Source organism: Xiphias gladius, chromosome 6 (assembly GCF_016859285.1).
Source record: "Xiphias gladius isolate SHS-SW01 ecotype Sanya breed wild chromosome 6, ASM1685928v1, whole genome shotgun sequence".
Lineage (NCBI taxonomy): Eukaryota > Metazoa > Chordata > Actinopteri > Istiophoriformes > Xiphiidae > Xiphias > Xiphias gladius.
Window position 1 is genome coordinate 4,010,648 of NC_053405.1, and position 21,499 is coordinate 4,032,146.

The 21,499-nt window shown below is 40.5% G+C and overlaps 1 protein-coding gene across 2 annotated transcripts in view; it reads right to left on the reverse strand.

The window, feature by feature from the left end:
* Positions 1-21,499, reverse strand: part of LOC120790887 (carboxyl-terminal PDZ ligand of neuronal nitric oxide synthase protein-like) — a 167,278-nt gene that overhangs the window by 67,952 nt on the left and 77,827 nt on the right. For both annotated transcript variants that reach the window (XM_040128856.1, XM_040128855.1), the window contains exon 5: positions 10,730-10,838. In XM_040128856.1, coding sequence (XP_039984790.1) covers positions 10,730-10,838 — 109 coding nt within the window. The remainder of the gene's footprint in view (positions 1-10,729; positions 10,839-21,499) is intronic.

The following is a 21,499-nucleotide window of genomic DNA, read 5'->3' on the forward strand; positions in this document are numbered from 1 at the left end:
ATTATCTTGTATGGACCCTACTGTGAATCTGCATCCTGGGTGCTTGTGCGCATCTTCACCCTCTATTGTAATTGGAAAAACCTGTTGGACTGTTGTCGGACAAAAGCAATTTGAAGATGTCACTCTGGGCTCTGAGAACTTCTGATTCAGCTGATTTACGTCTTGATATGTTAGGAACATATCATCAACCAACCAGGGAACGTGAACACAAAGAGCATTTGGAGTGTGACGATGACAGGCACCTTTACCTTTATAGAGAGATACCATGATGGTAAATTAAAAAGACGCAGATTTCAGCCTAAACCCCCTTTAGCTCTTTTCTCATTTTTCCTTCTGACACCTGTCTTCTTCTCTTTTCTAATTTTTTGGCTAGAAGTATTAATATCATGAAACAGATAAGACGGATGGCTCTAACGGCATCAAGAAAATATAAGATAAAACTGTCAGTTGAAGAGAAAATTGCTTCGGAGCAGGCTGCTGTTAAAAGCAACAAGGCTTCAGCTGACAGAAAAAAATGTCAAGAGAAGACATCAAACTAGCAAAGTCCATATAAAAAATACTGTGTCTATTGCCGTGTGTGCTTAAGACCATTACGGGTAGCAACAGGTGAAATCTTTTTGTGATTTAACCTGCATTTGCGCTTTTTATATGATGAGATTCTTCAAAAGTGGGAATCTACTGTTTGTGCTTTGGCAGGTACCTTATTTGTAGCAACCTTCTATCTTTACTCAGATGCTCTCTCCCTCCTCAGACCCACTGTTCAGTTTTCCTACACTGTGCTGTCATCTTCTTCACCATGTCCTCCATCCATCAATCCCTCCCCTGTCTCCTCCTCCTCCTCCTCTTCCTCCGTGGACCCTCTTTCCATGTCTTTTCACTCAATGCTGGTCCTCAGCCTGACAGTAAACGCACGTGTTCTCCTTTGAAGACGTTACCAGAGGGAGTCATACACGGGATGAGAGCAGATGCCGGTGTTGTTGTAACCAGTGAACAAACCAAAGGCTCAGTCTCCCCTAAATCAAACACTGACTGACTGGAAAACACACAATCGAACACAACGCTGTGCACGGTCTCTTTCTTGTGTTTTGACTTAATCACAGTCAAAAGCCCAAAATGTAACTTTCCACTCACCTCAAAGCAAAGAAATGCACTGACCTGCCACAGCCTGTTTAAGTGCATCCATTTCATCCACACATCTCCATTTTTGTGGCCTTCTGTCTGGTTGTGGCACAAGACGATGGCATCCTCAATCTCAATCCCACCTAAAAAGCTCTGATTGGACTTGACTGTTTTTCCAAATTGGAAAACACCTGCCACTGAGCACTAAACCAGACCTATTTGAATTGCTGAAAAAAAACCCCTGTAATTCAGAGGTCTACAACAAGTCAACTTTACACTGAAAGTATATCCCTGAAAAATACTGAGTTAATACACTCCACAGAGGAAGCAGGAATGTTTTAAAAGAGAGGCAATATTTTAATATTTTAAAACCGAACTGAACTGAAGTGTGCAGGGTTGGTGAGTAGTAGTAATAACAGCTTCTATGTATAAAAAGGGGGAATTTTTAGCAGGCACTTTGGGTCCACAACGGTAGCAGGCAGCTTCACTGTCGTCTTTAATCTTCGGTACGGTAAGCAGCGGAGAGCCTTTGCATCTGAGAGCACTGTAGAGGTCAAGGACATGTCTTTGGAGCATATTAACTATACAGTCAAGTGCGAGTGTGAGAATATACTTATATTAACGGGATGTTAATAATGCATCCTAAAAATGCCTTGAGGCCAGTGCAGGAACTTAAGAAGAGCAGAGATGTGAGCTCTGTTCTTTGCTCCAGTTAAACACTGCCAGGAGCATTCTGTCAGCTGCAACCGTCTCATGGATGTTTTTGGGGAAACTGAAGAGCAATGTATTAGAGCAGTTAAGCCTAATTGTAATAAAAGGCACTCAAAGGCTTCTCTGTATCCTGGGTCAACAAAGCGTGGGACTAACCCATTTGAGGCAAATTTTTGATTAGTGTCATTGGGCTATACAAGTAAAATTTGACTTGACTCGACTTGGCTTGACACAGGAGACTGTGATTCATGCCCCATCTTTTACTGACAGTCAACGCTGGACTCTATAGTTCCTAACTTTAACCACGACCACAATCTTCCTTTTCACAATAACCAAGGAGTTTTAGTTGGCTAAACTCAACCAAGTCTTAATCGTAGAGGTGGCTGATCAGAAAAAAAGGGTCCTTTTTTAAACAGTTATAGATCGTTAAGCCTTTATAAAATGTGCAAGTTCAGAGTATTCTGTGTTATTTATGCCTTTGTTGAATGGATTGTCACTTCCAACACATTAATCTTTTCCTCTTATCTCACTTCTTCTCAGGCCTGTTGTCCTGTATCTAGACAGTTTTTTTTTTTAACCCTGAGCCAATTCTGCAATGGATTTCCAATTATGGCAGATGGTGAGACTTCTAAGAGATTTGTAACTCAAATGCACAGCCCGTATATCCTGGACATCTGTCACTCTCTCTGTCCGGCTCTCTTTCTCAGTCTCTATCTTTCTCCCCATTACTTGTCCTCTGTCAAGTCAGCTAAATAAACGCACCTTCTCTCTAGCTCTCTCTTTCTAGCTCTCTCCTCTCTATATACCAAGCTGCCAATGAGCTTGATCCCTGCAGCAGAGTATTCTCTCTCTGCGGTTATAGGATAGGGCCCATTCAAAAGTGTGATGCATTATTTATCCCAGATTAACCACAGAGGTTCAGTGGTGCTTTCGCTGTCCTCTTGGAAGTCTGGGCACAATCAAAGAGAGAAAGGACAAAAGGGAATATAATGCAATCTAGGATAAAGCAGGGTAGACAATGAGAGGATGGCAGGGGAGTTATTTCTGATTAAAGTCTTTTCTCCTACTCCTCTATTGATGGGCTCATTCATTCGTCTTCTCTCATGTTTTGTGCCTTTACATATTCCCCCCCCTCCCTCCACAACTTACGCATCCATCGCTCTGTGAAGAAGAGAGATTACTGCAACGGCCACCTCTGATTTATTCCGCTCCCTCTTATCAACTGTCTAACTCGATCCAACTGAAAACAACAGCGAAGTTCTACTTGCACCAGCGACACAGAAGTGCAACTCCAGCTAACAACTGTAACCATCAGGGGGACAGCCGGGCCCGATGTTCATCAAACACGCTGATTGCCTCAAATATATTAGTGGGAAATCGGGGAGGAACAGTACTGGGCTGAGTGTGAGTATCTGAGAGGATTACGAGCGAATATCATCAGACCAAACTAAGTACTAATCAATGGACAGATCTGTGTGTGTGGAGGATGATGTTTGTGTGTGAGAGCATGAAGTAAGTGGAGTGAGAGGAAATGAATTCATGATGCCTAAGTGACTCTTCTGGACCATTAGCTTGATTTCCAGTCTGTGCACAAAGCAACAGCACACGAGAGTACATCGCACAAACACACACACACTGTCACACACTACAACATCACACTAGGACTGGGTATCAAGCGAACACACGCTAGACCCATATACATTTGTACCAGCTGTCACAGGTTAATATATGGTTGTCACTTTAGCACTACAGTCTGCACTTTAGCTCCATACGCGTCACTGCTAAGCCACAGAATGATACAGGATCTGTTGAATAATTACCAAATAAAAGCTATTTCTCTTTCTCAATTTCTCTCTGTTTCTGTCCCTATTTTTCTGTCTCTTTCTCCTTCCCTAGTGTTGTTTAAATGATATTTCAATGTCCTTATCATTTAATTAATTTTCTTTCCTAACAACCAGACCGCATTTTACGCTCATCCAACCCCTGTTGGAAGGAGGGTAGTGATGAAGGGTCGGCTGAGGTGCACATTTTGGCAGGTACTATTAAGGAAAACCGATGGAAAAGAAATCAAGTTGTGCCTTTAAAAAAAACACTTAAAATATTTAAAATTCTAGACAGTCATTCAGTAGATGCTGAGTCAAATTGACTGCCCTAGCCGTGACTGGCCTTTCATGTGTGAATTTGGATGCTTCACTTCCCTCCAACAGTTACAAGACAGGCAGGTTAGGAAAGCCGGGAACTTGAAATTACTCGTGGGTGTGAATTTGAGAGTGAATGTGTTGGTTTATATGTGTTAACCCTGTGATAGACTGGCGGCCGGTCCAAACTGTAGCCCGCACCGGAAAAAAAGGCGTATAGAAAATGATGGTGATCATAGTTTGTTGTTATCATAGACAGGGTTCAGGTGTAGCTTCACAGATGAGTGGACTGAGCAGAGAGCAGGCACAGTTCAGGACGCAGTCTACAAAGGTGTGTCCCGCAGTTTACCTAAATGCCAGACTCAACCTGCTCCTCCTCCTCAGATGAGACGGTCTAGACTCACAGGGACAAGAAGTTGTAAATGGTGACACAGCAAGAGACAGAGACGCTGATGATTACGACGGGAAGATGCTTCACTTGCTAGAAACTTGATCTTGTTGAACTACACACTGACCAATTAAAACAGGGCAGCTAGGGACTTTGGCTGTTTTTACATGTGAGTACGGACATTTCATGATCAATAGATCGCACCACTTGTGTGTAGTGTCAGGAAAAAAGTAATGTGACACAATGAAACACGATGATGCGATGATTTGCTCAACTCTGATTTAACGCCGCCTCTGCTGTAAAAGCACTGCAGTCTTAAGAAAGAGGTAAAAAAAATGAAACTAAGAAAGTGAAAGAGGAGACAGTGAGAAAAAGTTTAAGACAGAGGGATCACTTCACTGAAATCTAATCGATAAAAAGTGCTGAAAGGCTATTAAATCCAATGATCTTAACCAGTCATTATCATCAATATGTCTAGGAAGACCTTTATGTAATTTTGTATCAGCACTCTTCAGTGTCAATAAAGAAACCAACGATCCTCGGCTTTTTTCACAAGCCCGATTCTGGAGCTTTACCCACGGCGACTATATTTAAACACTGCCCATGTTAAGATATAAATCCAGCACACTTCATCAGTTCACACTACAATATCACGATACCAAACTGTATTTTATTTATGCTGTGGCTCACTCAGTACTTTCCAATGTAATTACCTGTGAGCAGTTTTTCAAAAAAATCCTTCATAATGCATTTCAGGATTATTTGGGCTTTGCAGTCGTTCTCAAAGGCAGAAGATTCAACTTTTCATCTTGAGGCCATTAGCTGACGCTGAATGACAGTTTATGGTTGGAGGGCATCTATCCACGGAGCAAGAACTCAATTAACACTTGACACAATAACTGCAGCTCTCTCTCTCCAGCTCATCTAGCAGCTGTGGACAAAAGATAAGTCTTTACCCATCATAACCATTAGATGAATAAAATAAACAGAAACTGGTTTTGACCCACTGAGGTCCATTATTTGTTGTTTTATTGTTTTTAATCCAGAGGGTGTTGAGTGCATTTCCGTAGCTTCCCTTACTGAAAAAAGGAATCGTGGCCTGTCGGTATAATTCCAACAACAACAACATAAAAAAAGCACAGTTGACAGCGGCAAGGTTTCCATTTAGCAGCAGTGATGGGATGTTTTGTGTTGTAGTCAATTATCAGGTTTAAAAGCCCATAACCAGGTTTTATGCATTTTATTTATTATCTTCATGTGTGTCTCTCTTCCGAAGCTGAGCTGCTTCACTGTGCTCAGCATAAAACCGAGAATCTGACCTGAGGCTGACGCTGGATGAAAGATCGTGGAACGGCCTCAGCCTTTGAGGATCACTAATATACTCAGTAAATTTTATGGCCCACTGGATATTGATATTTCTTGTCTATAAACGGAAACACTGACCTGATGGTGGAGTCAAAAGAAATGTGACCAGAATTTAACCCTACAGGTTCCATGTCCTGTTCAAAATCTGGGCTGCGGTGAAAAATGCTTGAAAACCTTCTGCTGAGGAAGACAGTGTGTTGTGACCAAAGGTTTCAGAGCAGCTACTAAATGGAGACTGTGGTGACGCGGTTCTGTCTAAGGTTTTCAAAAGTTTACGCTCAATCAAAATGTTTGATGGACCAACCACCGACACTTAATGATTTCACAATCAGGGGTAATTTTGAGCCCTCAGACAAGTTACAATAATTGTACTGAAGAAGGTGGAACTCAGAACAAGTTGGGGGATCATTTGTTCAGTGTACACAGATGTATTATCAAAATGTGTGATTTTTTTTAATCACCCGTCTTAAATCCACACTCCAAGTCAGAGTTTTGTGACCCTTCCTGGCCAGGAACCTTATCTCAAGCCCAGCAGTTAGAGGGCTTTCAAATTATTTGAATCTGAGCATAGTACAGTGTTATATTCTTCTATTTTCTTATGGGTTATATAAAAATTATGAAATACTTGACTCCAATCAAAAAGTAAACTATTTATGATTGGTATCACTGTATATGTTAGCAGAGGAAATTGGAGTTAAGTAATTAGCAGCAAATTAGCAGCAATTAAAGTTTTAAAGGCTTCATTAAAATCCACCATTACAACTTCTAGTGAAGATTGGTGTTAAAATCTCACTGTCATCTTATACTGAAGGTTCCTACCGTTTTCTATAATACAGTTTAATGTTCAGTTTTAGAATATTCCGCCTCTGTATATATTTGTTACAGTTCTGAACTGGTCCAACCTTGGAGATGCTTGCCATGTGTGTGTGTCTACGGCCACACCACGGTGGCTCTGTGAGGCTGTACTTAGAGACAGCAGCGCCTCGAGCTGCATGCTAACATGCTCACGATGACAATGTTGACAGACCGATGTTTAGCGGGTATAATGTTTAAGATGACCACCATGTTAGTTTAGTGCAGCTGAGGATGACTGGAATGTCATTGGTTTTGCAAGCTTTTGGTCATAAACCAAATAATTTGACAAACTGAGTTTTGACCTGATGATGATGCTAGATGAAAAGTTAAGGGATCACCAGAGTTATTACAATACATCCTGAAGGGAACACGGACGTTTGTACCAGATTTTTATGGCAGTCCGTCCAGTAGTTGTTAAGAAAGAGTCAACGTCGTGGTGGTGCAAGAGGAAAAGTCAGGCGATCACAGACCAACATAGCTATCCACAGAATCACGCCGCCCGCGTGGCTATAAAACAATCAGCTGCTAAGTTCTCATATATCCGCCTGAAAAATTCCCTTTTACTTGGGCTATTCGCCTCATTTGTCGTCCTGACCTCCAGGTGGAGAAGCTGTGCCCCGACCATTCGCTCAGACTGTTATTTCCGTCTCCCACAATCAGTGAAAAACGCAGTAAAATACAGTAACTTCAGAGGGTCATACACACACCCTCACCCGCAGTGACCTCCCAGCCGAGGCGGCATTCAGTAGTCTGATGAACACTGCCTGGTCTCTGACTTTAATTCTACATAATAGAGGCCAGGTCATTCATCAGCTTCCTCTAAACAGTCGATTTGAAGAAGGAGGGGAAGACCGAGAAAGCACTGGTCAGAATGGGAGAGCAAGACACACAGCCTGTCTACTGTAAGTGCAAGAACAGATACGTCTCTATTTTATGCCACTTTGATTTAAAGCAAAGCCGTTCTTTTACTGCTGGTAGTTAAGAGGAATATAAAGTCTGCCTAATCTTGTACTCAATCTTTCACTCGCTACCTTCCACTCGTCAAAACACACTCATACAAAACCACTCACTGCCTTGGGTGACATTTTTATTGCATGTGTGATGTGGTGTACAGTTAGGTACATAAGTATTTGGACGGTGATTCAAAATTTTGTAATTTTGCCTCTGTACGCCGCCACGATGGATTTGAAACGATGCCGTCAAGGTGTGACTGAAGTGTTGACCCTAAGCTTTAATTCAAGGTGGTTTAAAAAAAACATCACATTAACCGTCAAGGAATTACAGCCATTTTTATACGTAGTCCCTCATTTTCAGAGGCTCAAAGGTAAGAGGACAATTGACTGACAATCAGTTTTATGGCCAGCTGGGGCCTGTTCCCTCGTTATTTCGTGACGGATTAAGCAAATAAAAGGTCTGGAGTTATAAGACAGCTGTAGGCACCCATAAGTCGACGGTGCTGTATAAACAGAGAATGAATGACATGGGTGTAATAATATAAAATATCTCTTCATAGGAGAAATTATAATTGTCGGAAAGTATTGCACATTGATGAACACATACAAATGTTCATAAATATGCTTAGAAATACATTATAGTGTGTTATAAACCTTTATTACATGTATATATACTGATTATACATGATAAATAGGGGGACTTAAAGTTGAGTGTTGCCAAATATTACTCAGTTCTGCAGTTCTACAACTTTACTATTTGGTTCACACCACTCATCAACCAGCTGCAGCTGTTTTCACCCAAAAAAAAAAAAAAAAAGCTTTGATAAACCCACTGCACAATCCCTGGCCAGCACCAAATGACAGACAGACTTAGTTTGCAATTAGCAGGTGAACATAGCGGAGCATTTAGCCGCTAAAGAGCCAGATAGTTTTTCTCAGGAGTTGGGGGAGAAAAAAAGAGTCGGTGTTGGATTTATTTCACCAGGTTACAAAAGATTGCAAATAAATGCTAATAATAAATGGTGGAATAATAACAATTGCACAATGTGTGCTGGATGAGTAAATAGGCAACAGCCTCCATGTTTTGCCATATCAACTCTGTAAAGAGGTAATATGTTGATGTGTTTACAGCTTGTTGTGACTCCCCCAAGTGACCAAAAGAAATCCCCCACAGTTGAGCCAAAAAACTTGGTTAACTCTATTTCACTGTACCAGTACGGGTGTTTTTTCATAGCGCGGGGTGCTCTCCTTCTGTCAATCACCAGACAGCCACAAGAAAAACATTTCCCGCCAAGAAAAAACATTTTTTAAAAACATACTGTCTGAAACAAACTGTCTAAACTGTCAGTTATCATTGCTTGAAACCACAGCAGGTGCTTTCAGGCCGGGTTTTGCCACTGTTAAGTGCATTTTTAAAAAACGATGAAAAACTAGTACCTGTTCCTCCGACAGTCTCTCATCACCACTATGCTGCAAAACACACACACACACACACACACACACACACACACACACACACACACACACACACACACATATCCAGCTTAACGGCTTAAGGGCCACAGTTGCCACAGAGACTTTTGGTATGTGTCGCTTTCCATTTTGTCTTCCAAACAGTCTACTCTTAAATCCAGCTGACCCCTGAATTTAAGCATCAAGTCCCGTGAATTGGTATTTTCAAACTGTGTCACACAACTGTTTAGACTTTGTCTCTGCTCAGCTCAGCTCTGCAGCAACAACTCCACCCCAAGTGGGCTTCCAACTTGTTCCCCAGACCTTAACGGTGACAAGCCCACAGTGCTCGATGGCTGTGTGTCTCTTTACTGGAGGTTGACGGAGTGCGACTCAGACGGTGACATGATTTACGGGAGGAGTAAGCAATTCTTGAAAAAGATTGTTGATACTTCAGCTCAACAACAAAACAAATACGCACCTCCCTTCAATGCTCCTTCAGAAGCTCCATCCCCTAATATTCATGGACACACATTGCCAAAAGCAGCAACACTAACAACTGGGCTAGTTGACCAGAAGAGAAATATGGCGTGATCAAGAGCGAAGTGGATGCTCTTTCTCTTAGCTGAAGCAAAACAAAAATGATAATATATAACATCATCAAACAAATGACATGTACACAAACACAGCATCCAAAACATGATGGAGTAAAAAGTAGCGAGAGTTAGTTGTTTACATTGTTTTTAAAGAACTACTTTGACAGAAGAGAGGACTGTAGGTTTGTAGCTAAGATAACAGTGAAGGTAACGTTACCTGTCGTAGCATTTCAAATTATGCAAAAATCCAAATAAACGGACAAATACCATGATATACGCAGTGTAAACAAGGAGACAGCAAGTAATGAAACTAACGTTAGGTAGGTTGTGGGTAAAGAAACCGTGAGGATTGCGACGGTTTCCCAGAGCCAGCACACCAGCTGCAGACAACGATACTCACAACTCTCCTGCTACTACAGTTAACATCGCATCAACAACACATCTATCAAACCAGAAAGTAAGGGGAATAACTGTGGGCAAGTATTTAAACGTTACAAATTCTGTTACTAATACAAAAAGAAATTAAAATAAAAACAACACAATAGTCAAGTGCTTTTCTTCTTAAACTTCCAGCATTAATCTGTCACTCAATTTTGATACATTTTTTGAATGCAGGAGCGTTGTACATAAATCTCCTTTTCAATAACATATTATGCATGGACACACTTGCATAAGAAAAACTGCCTCTTCAGTCATTTTTATAGTCTGCAAGAGTTTTGTTTCTTTTAAATGTGCTAAAAAAACAAAACAAAATTCAGTGCCTGAATATTTTTTAAAATACATGACATTTTCCTTTTTTCCTTTTTGCAGCACAGCCACCGAGCAGTGTTAAGTACCTTGTTCAAGGGCATCTGAACCTCACTGAAAAGATGTTTCAAACAAAGCACCCTACTAGAAACAATGAAATGAATCAAATCTTTAAACCTTACCATCAGTGTGTTCCTAGGGCTAATTTATAACAATCAAATATCATTTAAGAGTTTCCGGAGCTTGGTATTTGTGCCTAAAATCCAACTGGGTCCAGTAAATACAGAGTCAGAGTCGGGCCAAAAGTAGAGCTATAGCCATCAGGCTCTGCATTTGTGTAACATTTCAGGGGTAATTCACTGGTCGAAAGGTGAAAGCTTAAAAGGGGCCCGCTGTCCGTCTTACCTTCTTCTTGGACTTGAAGACATTACAGCGGAAGACATTACTCTGTCCATCTCTGGCGATGTAGCTGAAGATCTTCAGATCCTGGGAGTCATGAGAAACATAGAATATCCTGAAATAGAGAATAAAATAGGTCAGACATTAAAAAAAAAAAAAAAAAGGTTTATGATGCAAAACAGATTCAGAGCCTGGCAGCATCTCTAAATATCTTAAGACGCAAAGTAGGCACTGAGCCTGTTTCTCTAGGGTTTCAATGTGACAAAAATAAATAAAGGTAAAGAAAGTTGTGATTAGACTAGGGGGGATATCAACTAGTAAAAAAAAGCTGGCAAGAACAGACTTCCTCGTAGATTTCTCTATTATTTATATGGGAATTTGGGACAAGAAGCTCAGTGACACACATTGAAAGGCAGGTAAACTTTAATTCCAAGTAAAAACAATTCTTCAAATGAAAACAGTGATATATTCCAGTGTGAGGAGGAGACAGAGGACGTAATTGTACTAAAACAAAAAATTTCCTGCGTGAAAGAGGATGCAGGGGGGACTAGGTTTGAGACAAAAGTAGAGTTCTCCTGGTATTGAGGGATTGGGTGCAACCAACAGTGAAAAGATGTTCAGTATCCTGCAGAGCAGGTAAATAGGAAGAGCAAAAGGGAGAGCAAGAGATAATACACAATTACCTGCAGGAGGGACAACATTGGGTGAGTTAAGCTCTACACTGGATCTAATTTATGACGACAAAAGAACACTGCTGGAGAGATAAAGCATCGCAGATGACAATATGGTGAATGAAACCGAGAAGCTGGAAACTGTCATGTTCAGAAACAAAACAGATGCTCACAGCAGTATTGCGCTATTGGTTTTATTTCACAAAAATCATCCCAAACTGTATTTCACTGAAAGCTATAATTTTCTAAGAATCTACAGAACATAGCAATCTTTTCCCCATAAAACCTGAATTATTTTTGCATCTAGTGACTAACGAGGCCATCCGAGATCTCCGATTTTATTCCCAACTCATGAAACCGGCAGTGTGTTTGTGGACACTGAAACGTTGTCTTTCACCAATTAGTGCAAAATGTAGTGTGACAGTCTTGCACAAAGCAAGAGAGGTCTCAAAAGAGACTACAGGTTTGCATCCCAGTGTTAAGTTTTTCAGTATGTCAACAGTTTCTTCTTACTTTTAATCATGTGCTTTAAGTAACCTAAACATAACCACAAAAAAAAAGTCATTATGCTTTATTTTCCTGCCGCACAAAGGATATTGACGAGAAGTTGAAACAGTTTGGACCGCAAACTTTTTGGAGAAACATTCAATAAAAATGTTTCATCACTACACTAGTCAAATGGTGTTTCAAAATATCAGTACAACTTTTTGAGTGTGTAAGAGAAGGGTGTATTTTCACACAATTTTTTAGGCTGCACACTTTGCTGATGCACATTTTCTGGGTTTGATATGTTGGCCACTGTGAGCTGGCGATGACAATGCTTTAACATCTATATGTTGCCCTGTATAGTCAAGTTATTATTATGAAACCAGACTTGCAGACTTTTCCTTGAAGTTACCACATCACTGTGTAACCTGGCAAAGAGAGGGGTCGATATGCTTGACAAACTGCTAAAAAAACCAAAAATCTAAGCAGTCTCTGGTGCTGGTTGCTCCACCTACAAACTCATGCACATGATACTGAAGAATCAAAAGGTGGCTCTCCCGTCAAAAAGTTTCTTTATTGTCAAGAACTATTTCTGTATACTCATAAAGCATAACAGTATCATCCATGCTTAAATGTTTGGCTGTGACCTGAATCCTTCTGAGGATGATGTGTAAGCTCATCACCATGAAGACTGTGCCGCTTTTTTTGCTTTTTTCAAGTTTATTATTCATGAAAATAGACTTGCAGGCTTTCACAGTTCCTACAAAAGGTTGCAGAGTACATCGCTAAAGAGAAGAAATACCGAGTGGTTAAACTCTCCAACATGAGAGCAGTCTCTGGTAGTGGGTGCTCTGCCTAGAACCCATGCACACAATCTTGAAACAGTTGGCTCTCTGTTTTAAGAAGTTTCTTAAATCTTGTAAAGAACTTAAATGAGTGAACTCACTGAGCAAAGTAACGTCACCCGTGCCCTATAAGCCTTCATTAGAGCACAATGAGTTATCTCATTACCATGAAAATTGTGCCACCTTTTCGCTTTTGCAAGATTGTTCAAAATAAAGTGCAATGTAGGGCTGAATTTCGAAGGTTAATGAGGGAATGACACTTGGTGTTGCCCAATGCAGTGAACCTGAAATATCAAGTGGCTAAAGGAAGTAACAGAAACCTCAGGGAGAACAGCTTCCTAATTGGGCAATTAGTGCCATATGAAGGGGCTTGGTTAGAAATTTGGAGTAATTTATCACAGTGAGACAAGGGACAACATGGCAAGAGCAAGAAATTAGGTGAAGATTATGCAAATGACCCGGTTGTCTCTCTCCAAATGTGAGTCTGTTTGTGTTTCCGTGCACGGTAGTTCCGAGTCTATGTGCACATTCGTGTGTTTTTTTTTTACTAGAACTCAGGGGTCTCATCTATGCACTCAACGACATTTGTTTTTGCCTTTTCTCTGGGAGCCAGACTAGCTGAGGTCGTGTGGTATGGATGGTGTCTTTGTCAATTCTGCTTAGCAGACTGTCAAAATACCAGACACAGCTGTCTGCTGCGACCCATACAATCGCACACACATGGACAGCATTAGACGGTTTCTGCCCAATATCTGACAGTGTGCTGCTGCAAAAATCTAAGGCCCAAGGTTTCGACTTATTGGGGATGATTTCAGTCTGATTTAATTCCCCATAGATGATCATATAGATCGCATGTGCATTAGCAGTGGTTTGTCTGACTCCCAGTTGATTAAAATATTCACTACACGTTAAAAAATGCTTTATGTAAGTACGTGTTAAATTTTAACAATGAAGAAACAACATCATGATGACGATGGGATGGCAGGTAGAGATTTTAAAATCATTCATGGGGAACGAAAGAAATAGGAACGTAGAAAAACCCACGATGTTGTGTTTCTGTTCACAAATCAAACAAACAATGAGATGTAAGCTGGTTCTTGATGTTTTCTGATCTGTTCTACATTGTCCTGTTTGTTAAAGGAAAACTACAGTGTATTACAACTTTTCACTGGTCCAGCCATCGATTCTATCTGTTATAATACCATTGTACTAACCACAGTAACTGCTCGGATCTCAATGTCATCGCTTCACGTACGTCCGAGGGGTGAAATAACCAGGGGCGGTCAGACGATCGGTTAGATCGTAAACAAGCCAACTGTTTAGCCAGGTTAGCTACCACTTTACTTTGGAGGTAAAACAAAAAGTAGGCGCACCTGTAATGTTAATAATAATAACAATGTTTATATGGACATTTTTGGTAATAATTTTACTGTGTGGCTTGATTTCTCTTCCAAATAAGTTTGACTAACCAGTTGGTCTGTTTACAACCTGTCAGATTGGCTGACTATGTGCGTTTTTTGCCCCTTTTGACCAATTTTTACTTATTCTGCTGTGTTCCCCAATCTCAGTAATTACTCTGTGAGTGCAGTGTTTTTGTATCTGATAGGCCCCATGACCGGAGCTATGGATGTTAAACTAATGTAGTAATATACAGCAGGTATTCTTTTAGGAGTGTTACAACATTTATTTCGTCCAGACAGTGTTTGTTAAAGTTAGCAAACCTGTCAATATTTTCTCCAGCTTCACAGATGACCAAACATTAAAAAGCATTTTCTGTGAAGCACATGCGCATCCCCATGTGAATAGAAAAAGATGTGGATCCTGCTGTGAATAAACGGTTTGACACAAGTTTGCTCAGAAATAAAGCAACACTATGCACGAGGGATTACAGTGGCACTGACAAGTCAGGCGGGGTAGGCAGCCAGAGCTTAATGAATGTAGCAGAAACATTTCTGTAGGTGTCTATGTCAACAAACACAGAGGGCTAGCAGCAGGGTCTCTGTTACCAAACCATGTCATTTACTGCAAGAAAACTGACCACTCCCGACCAACGGATCTTTGCAGAAACCCTTTAGTTTCCTCCCCTTTCAACTCTTTCTCTGCTCTCCCTTCATCCCCCAACCTTCAGTCAGAGTGATAAAAATCAATGGCCCAGCAGGGCTTTCCTTTCTTCTGTGTTTAAAGCAGGGGGAAATGTATTGTGCTCTGCCAAACTGTGGCCTGCAGGGAACTAAATCTTATTCAAAAACTATAGGAAATGTTAAAAGCAAACATTATACGTATGCTGCCAGACAAGTGAAGCTCAGCTCAGAGTGAGTGAAAGTGAGCCTAACTGTCTACCATAGCTGACAAATCCCCAAGCTGCGCAGAAATGACAGCTTAGATACATCTCTATCAACTGACTCGAAACAGGAGCAGCTGCCAGGCTGCCAGGTGAAGATGTGTCGGATAGATCAGATCTTGAAGTAAGAGAGGTACTCTTGACTTGAAAGCAGTCGAAGATGGTTAGCGGCAAAATAAATCAGCCGACAGAAATACTTCTCATCTTGAATTTAAAGGGGGTTGCCTTTCTTGTTTAAAGTTACAATCCACACCATTCTCCACCCTAGTGGCGGGTCTATGACAGTAGAAACAACGCAGTTGAACACAAGATATACGTTTTGCTTTGTTCATAGCAGTCGACATCAAAGATTTTTCATTTTTAAAAACCTCAAAGCCGTCGTCTGCGGGAGGAAATGAAGTAGTCTGCACTGACACGGCAGGTATGGAGATCCAGCACACCAGCACAAAAAAAGAAAAAAAAGTAAAGATGGATCCTTACCAGGTGCAACAGCTTGGCTGGTAATGGTTTCACCTTGTGCTTCTGTGTGTGTGTGTGTGTGTGTTTGAGTGTGTCATTATGCAAAAATGTGGTCTGGAGACACCTACTGTAGCGGGAACGACCTCGAAGGCGGTTTTGAGTACAGTGGCAGGGCTGCCTGTCTGAAGGACAGATTTGATCACCACGATAGCGTCACAGCCATTCAAGGTACAGTCACGAAACGTTACAGATGCGTAGTTGAGATCAAAATGAAGGCCGACTCTGAAGATGGGCACGGTCCGACCCAAGAGCACTGGGTACTCATTTAATAATGTGTGAATGACTACTGAGTATGCACGGGCTGGAACGTCAACATGTTGACGGGCGTCATCCCAACATGGTGCGATCACATCTCAAGATGGTCTCTAGTTAACGGAGAAGTCAAACATGAGGCACAACTTTTCTGCCTATTCTGTGTCATGGGGTCGATATTAATCAATTTTAATTTTAGATCATCAGGATAATATATCTTTGGCCGACAAATCTACAAATGAGATAAGAATTCAATTAAAATCTGTCCTTGTGTCTCTTTGAAAAATCAACAGTGATTTGACAGTGACATGATTATTCAGCAGTACCTCAGAATCAAAATGTGTCTCCCTCCCATTTTACTCATCATTTTTCAGTGACATTTAACAATCGTACAGGGAGAAAGTCCTTGAATAAAATGGGGGCAAGTTTCTCCACCAGAAGCTAACTCAGTGTACCAGCGGTACCTGTGAAGGTACTGCTGCCGTCCTATTACTTCCTTTCGTAGCCACATAATGGACACATCAGGGGCAAAAACGAAATACAGTGAGATTTTCTACAGCTTTTGATAACTTGGTTCATAGCTACCACTGAGGACCCTGAGGTGAGCAACCTGCTGGGGACAATTTACAATCTACGGTTAAAATCAACACTTGTGGATATTTTGGTTTGTTTTTTTTTTAGTTTATTTAAATTTGACTTCAGTAATGCCATAAAAAAAAAAAAAAAAAAAATATATATATATATATATATATATATATATAAAAAAACAAAAAACACTCAGAAATTTACCAGCAGAACTGCGGAAGTCTGGAGAAGGTTTTGAATTACTAAAATTTATGTTAAAAGCTTTATCTTTTGAAACAGGGACTTGGACTTGGACTAAAGCCCTGGCTGTGAACCTTTTGGCAGGTAAGCAAAGAGATATCTCAGTACAAAGATGTTTTACAGCCAATTGGCTTTCTTATATTAACATTCATTTTTTAGCTGTAATTTTATGTATAATTATTATTTATAATCATCCAATTTCCACTGAAGATGCCTAAAAGTCACTTTATCTCACACTGACTATTATTGTCATCTGTGATCATAAAATTTATTGTTCAACAGTAAAACATGTCACTGTTTTTTAGCAACCGAATTTGAGGCATCATTGCCAAAAATGTCGCATTTTGTGACAAATTTTATGTCTGCCTCAAACATCACATATCAGTCAGGCTCATTCAGAGTTCTTAGCTTTGATTTGGATTTTAAAATGTAGAGTTGACCTTGTGATTTATTTTGTTTTTATTTATTTTTTTTTAAATTTATTTTTTAAGAATTTTATCTTGCAAAATCCAGTTTTACAGTCAAAGTTCGTCCATTGGCTGTGTTTTCCACACCGCCAAGATTTCGTGTGGTCACAGCGAGCCGTAACCCTATCCTGAACTTCTCTCAAGGGTTTATGAGGCAGCAACAGTAAAGAGGTCTTGATTTTATTTGAAGTTTCTTTGAATTAGATTGTTAAATCCTTCAAAGAAGCCATCAGAACAATTCTGCCATCAACAGCGGCAAATGGTGCCTATATTAAATTTATTGCAAATGACAAGAGAATAGACTGAAGGGTTTAGTGCATGAGGCAGATGCAGAAAGAGCAAAAGACCGTGATGAAAGCTCAGAGAGTATGAGAGAAATAGAGAGATGGACACTCAAAGTAAATGAGAGGATGGAGTAGGGCAGAGAGTGAATGATTACGAGTGAAGAAAGATGGCGAGAGGGGGAGCGGAAAGAGCAAGACGGAGCGGAGCAAAGCAGATGATTCATGACTCATCTAGTGAGGTAAAGTTCAGCCCTGCATTGAGAGTTTGACAAATATACTCCCATTCCTTCACATATAATCCGCTGCCGTCTCGTCTCTATCAGCAAAGTAAAAGTGGAAAACTGTCAGCTTCTGTTTACCGCGCGAGTGCACAAGTAAACATACATGACACCCAGCTACTGGTCTTGGCATTCCTTTGCTTTTGACTGGCAGCGTTACCAAGACTATCAGTGGCCACACACACTCACCCACTCTCAGCTAACCTTGTTAATAAGCCCTTCTGGTTAACAGGCTGAGTCTCTCATGCAGGGTGTTGTTTTAAAAGGACTCGGTCATCTTTCCTTTGACAAATTGCCGCCCGTGAAATGCAGCTGCTATAAATCAAAGGCTAAGAGGCAATGCACCACACACACAGCAACGACAAGCACACACTTACTGGGAATCAATACTACAATGCACCTGTACCAGATCAAGCTGTAGATGTGTTTGCGCAGGCCTGTTTCAGCAACAGCATCACGTTCAGGAATGAAAGCCAAATGCATCTGGATTAGTATCATCTTTCAGCATTTAACATCCTCTTATTGGAAGTCTATAAAATCTCCAGTATCAGCTTCAGTAACATGAAACATACTGTACATGAGATACTGCAGTGTGTCACCCTGAAAACACTGAGTGGGTGGGTCACTGACTAGATCCATAAAAAATATCTTGCCGGCTTTTAGAGTGCTTTCAATCTTAGTTTGACTCTTGCTAAAACATTTTGTCCCGTGTACTCAATTTTAAAGGTTTTTACAGCAAATGGCAAAATGTAGCGATTGCCTTAAAGAGTCCTAGCAGCTCTGCCTATCCAGTGAATTATGTTACACAACCCATGAATAATTAACTAGAATGGTACTCAGTAGAGCGCATACCTCCGCCAAGGCCATATATTGACGAAAATGTCTATTTTGTGATGTTGAGAAAAATGATCGAAAAATTCCTGGATCCGCACCAAAATCAATGGGTCCTTCCCCGGCCCATCCGCCATCCCTCCATCAAATTTGGTGCAAATCGGTTCAGTAGTTTTTGCTTAGTCCTGCTGACAAACGAACCAACCAACCAACCAACACACAGACATAGGTCAAAACCCAACTTCCATCATCCCTGCACCTTTGGTCAAACTACAGGCAGTGGTGTTCAAGAAAAAAAAACTTAAAATTAACATTGGTATAAAAGTTGAAACTACACCCCATCGGATTAAACTGTGTTAAACTGTGACAAAAGGTGGATTTCAGTTAGATTTACAGTGCGTTTAAAGTCTGATCTTTAATTAGACTGACCTACTAAGGCTAATTACCCCCGTTTGTAAGAATGGCTAAAGGGCTAAGAATTGCCCTCTCCTTTAGGTTACAAACAGCACTTTTCTATACACGCACACACACATTCACACACCAATGATACATCGGAGGTAATTTGGGGTTCAGTATCTTGCCCAAGGACACTTTGCCACGCGAACTGGAGAAGCCAGGGATCGCACCACCGAACCTTCTGGTTAGTGGACGACCTGCTCTACCTCCTGAGCCACAGCCCCCTCCCTGTGCAATAAGAAAGCCCCTAACTTTGCAGTTTATCACTGCCTCTCACTCACAGTCTCAGCCTGACAGTACTAGAATATGTGTTTGTCACTGTACGAAATGGTTTTTACATTTTGACAGCAAACACCAAGCAGCCTGTCAGTTAAGATGTCAAGCTCTAGTTTTTCTCTGCTTTTGACAGTTATGTTCTGGATACTCCTCAGTTCAATGTCTCTTTCCTTATAACTGGAACTTCAGCTGAAGACTTTAAGTTGAATACTGCTTTAAAAAAACAAAAAACAAAGCCCAAAAAGGACATTTAAAAAGGTTATACCAGCCTTTCAGTAGCAGTAAAAACACTGTTCACCTTTACAATAACAAGCCCTGTTCTTTCTCTTGCATGTTTTATTACACAGACAGGCCGCTGAGATAGCCCCCAACTAAAATGTTTTCCAGAGCAGCTTGGATTTGGCAATTCCGAGATAAACCAGACTTAATTACACAGCATACTGATCAGGCATCATGTTGATTAAAATGACTATAAAAGGCGGGGTGAAAAGGTATTGGTTCATTATCAGTAAGAGCTGTTGTGTCAGCTCAACCTCTATGTGCCCACATAACGACACCACTGAAATTTTATAGCACAGACTTGGCACTTGTGAAAGTAACACAACAAACTAGACTTAATCATCCAGCAGACAGGCAATTTCCTACAGCACTTGTTAGTGTCGAGGTGAGAAATTAACAGCTCTGTCTCATTTTTATTCTTTGATGCCCTATTTACTGAAAAAGGTAAACCCTCTAGTATGTGCATGTATATGAACATATTTTGAGGTCTTTTATGAGAAATGAGGTCACTAAATCTATACCTCATAACCTTCAACAAACAGAGGCCACCAAATTCTAATCAGTTCATTCTTGAGTCCGAGTGGATGTTTGTGCCAGATGTAATGAAATTCCCTCCAGGCGTTCCTGATTTATCCTTCCTTCTTCACCACACCTTACTATCACACTAAGGACGCTTCAGCATAACCTACTCCTCCATTTCCCTTTTCTACACCTCCTCTACCCAAACGTTCCTCTCTCTCCCAGTTTAATGTTCCTTTCCACTCCTCTGTCCCTCCCACTCTTTTTTAAATTTCAACTATAGATGGCACAGGTGTTGCCAGTGGCTGCTGCTACAAACTGAGAAGGCCTTATCATTGTTTAGAGAAAAAAACAAGAATCGATAGCCATGCCAGCAGTTATGTGAGGCAGTGTTCCTGTTTAGGCAGCACTTTGAGGTAAATGGTCACATTAGCATGCTAACATGCTCAAAATGAAAATACTAGCATTGTGGATGTTTAACAGTGATAATGTTTACCATGTACCAAGAAAAGCAGAAGTTGATGGAAATATCGCTAATGTTCAACTTATTTGGTCATAAATCAAAGTACTGGACAAACCGAACTGAAAACGGATGATGATGCTGGATGAGAAGGCCAGGGAATCAAAGTTATTGAAAATCATCCACTGGGGACAACAACTGTACCAAATGTCACAGAAATCCACCCAGTAGTTGTTGAGATTTAAAAAAAAAAAACAACATTAAAATGGTCAACGTCATGGTGGTGCTAGAGGAAATGTTAGCAGGTGGCCAATATCAGTAGGATTCATTGTCTGGGCAGTATGGATTTCGGTACCAAACATTGTGCCAGTCTCTCCATAGGTGCTGGGATATTTCACTGGATATGTGTGAACTTTGACTTGCTGCTGGCACTAGAGAAAAAGTCCATGAATGTCCACACAAAATTTCATGGCAACGCATTCAACAGTTGTTGAGATCTTTAGTCTGGACCAAGGTGGGGGACGGATTGTCCGACCGACTGCCGACATTATTTTAATCTATTTTAAACTCGTATTACTTTTAATACAATCAAAATACTTACAACATAATCTTAAAATAGTCATGACTCTATACTACCCACCTACATACAGAGTATCTGTGGTTGAAATAAATCCCAAAAGTAATGTCTTTCTGGGACTTTTCTACACTTCTGATTGGAGAATAGAAGTTCATTCTTGACATTGGTAACAACACGTGTGACAAAATAATCTCAACTACACTTACTAGTTTTTTCAAAGCTTTCAGCCTTATCTGACAGTAAACAGCTTCGGTTCAAGTTAACATTTACTCAACACTTACTAATGAATATGTAGAACTAATTAAATGCAATACATCTGCAATCGAACAATATAGTACAGTGGTAATGCGTTCTCTCATTTAATATGAATAACCTTCAGGGAGTAACATGCAGATTTCAAATTAAATTTA